Consider the following 1,452-nt stretch of genomic DNA (forward strand, 5'->3'; position numbering starts at 1 on the left):
CCCCCTGCCCTCACACGTCTGCCATTGCCCTCCCCCCTCGAACAGGACTCCTTCGACCCCTGCCAGACGCCCACGCAATCCCTCGGCCCGGTGCCCACGCGCGACACCGATGGGCACTTCTGCCTGGCTTGGAGCCCCTCGCGCTCCGGGGCCTCGGTCCTGGCGGTCGGCTGCCAGCGGGAGAACTGTGTGAAGGTACATCGTCGTCCCCCCGCCCACCCCCGATGCTGTGCGCGTGGTCTCCCGCTCACCAGGTGTCTCCCGGTCCCCCCCTGCCACCGCCACCCGGGCGCGTGTCCTCCTCTCGTCGGCTGCCCTGTCGCCGCCCTCCCTGCCGCGGGCACGCAGCTCTTCACCTACGTCGAGAACCTCCGCAAGTGGGAGCACATCGCCAGCCTGGCCCACACGGCGGCCGTCAATGACCTGGCCTGGGCGCCGGAAATCGGCCGCACGCACAACCTCCTGGCCACATGCAGCCGCGATGGCCGGGTACGCATCTGGCGCGTTCCGCTGGCTCTGGAGCCGGCGGCCGCTGGCGGGCTGCTGGAGCCGGCGGCCGGGGCCGCGCGGCCGCGGTCCCCCCCGGCGGCCGGGGCCCCGCAGATCACCGTCCAGGCCTCGGTCCCGGCCTTCCCATGCACCCTGGCCGATGATGAGGGGGCCCTTTCCACCATCTATCCCCTGCTGGACGACGTGCACTCGGCCGGGCAGTCTGTCTGGCGGGTGTCCTGGAATCTGACCGGCACCACGCTGGCCTCCTCCGGGGACAACGGCTGCGTGCGCCTGTATGGCTGTGCGTGCTTGCTTCCCCCCTCTGCCCCGCTCCCCTGTGATGTCTTGCCCCGCAGCGGGCCATGCCCCCTCTGTCGTCGCGTGACCGGGGGCAAGACATTTGGCCAGTGAGCTGCGCCTACTAACCCCGTGCACTGGTGGCCCCCCTTTTGGTGGCTGCCTCCCCCCCCCCCCCGCCCCCCAGCCAACCTCCTCGGTCGGTGGACCTGCTTCAATGTGCTGGCCTCGACATCGACCTCGCGCCCGGCGAGCGAGTTGATCCCCTTCCGCACGTGACGCGGCCCCCGATGGGCGCAGATCACGCCGGACCATAATCGAGTCATCCCCCTACATGGCGCGTGTGCCTGTTCGTCGATGCTTGCGAGAGCGAGCCCCCTGAAGGGCGCGCAGGCCCTCGTAGAGCCTGGGCGGCTGTGCGCGCGCGCGCGCGTGCTGGCGCCTTTTTCGTGCGATTTTATTTTATTTTTTTTCAAAATACGAGACGGCGACTCCGAGACACCGAGAAGCTCGTAGGATGGGCGTATTGTTTTTTCGTCACTCTACGAGAGGGGCTGGCAGAACGAGAGCAAGTATCAGCTTCATGACCCGAGCGAACATGGGATGCACGAAATGGTGAGCCGGGCGAAGGCGGTAGTAACCCGGGGGGGGGGGGGGGGGGGG

The 1,452-nt window shown here is 69.0% G+C and overlaps 1 protein-coding gene across 1 annotated transcript in view; it reads left to right on the forward strand.

The window, feature by feature from the left end:
* The window catches only part of H696_03975 (hypothetical protein), a gene marked incomplete at both ends in the record, with an annotated part of 2,304 nt that extends 1,236 nt beyond the window's left edge, over positions 1 to 1,068 (forward strand). The window contains 3 exons of the mRNA XM_009497844.1: positions 46 to 195; positions 349 to 793; positions 977 to 1,068. Coding sequence (XP_009496119.1) covers positions 46 to 195; positions 349 to 793; positions 977 to 1,068 — 687 coding nt within the window. The remainder of the gene's footprint in view (positions 1 to 45; positions 196 to 348; positions 794 to 976) is intronic.
* Positions 1,069 to 1,452: the final 384 nt, after the last annotated feature.

The sequence above is a fragment of the Fonticula alba genome (genome assembly GCF_000388065.1).
Source record: "Fonticula alba strain ATCC 38817 unplaced genomic scaffold supercont2.6, whole genome shotgun sequence".
Lineage (NCBI taxonomy): Eukaryota > Rotosphaerida > Fonticulaceae > Fonticula > Fonticula alba.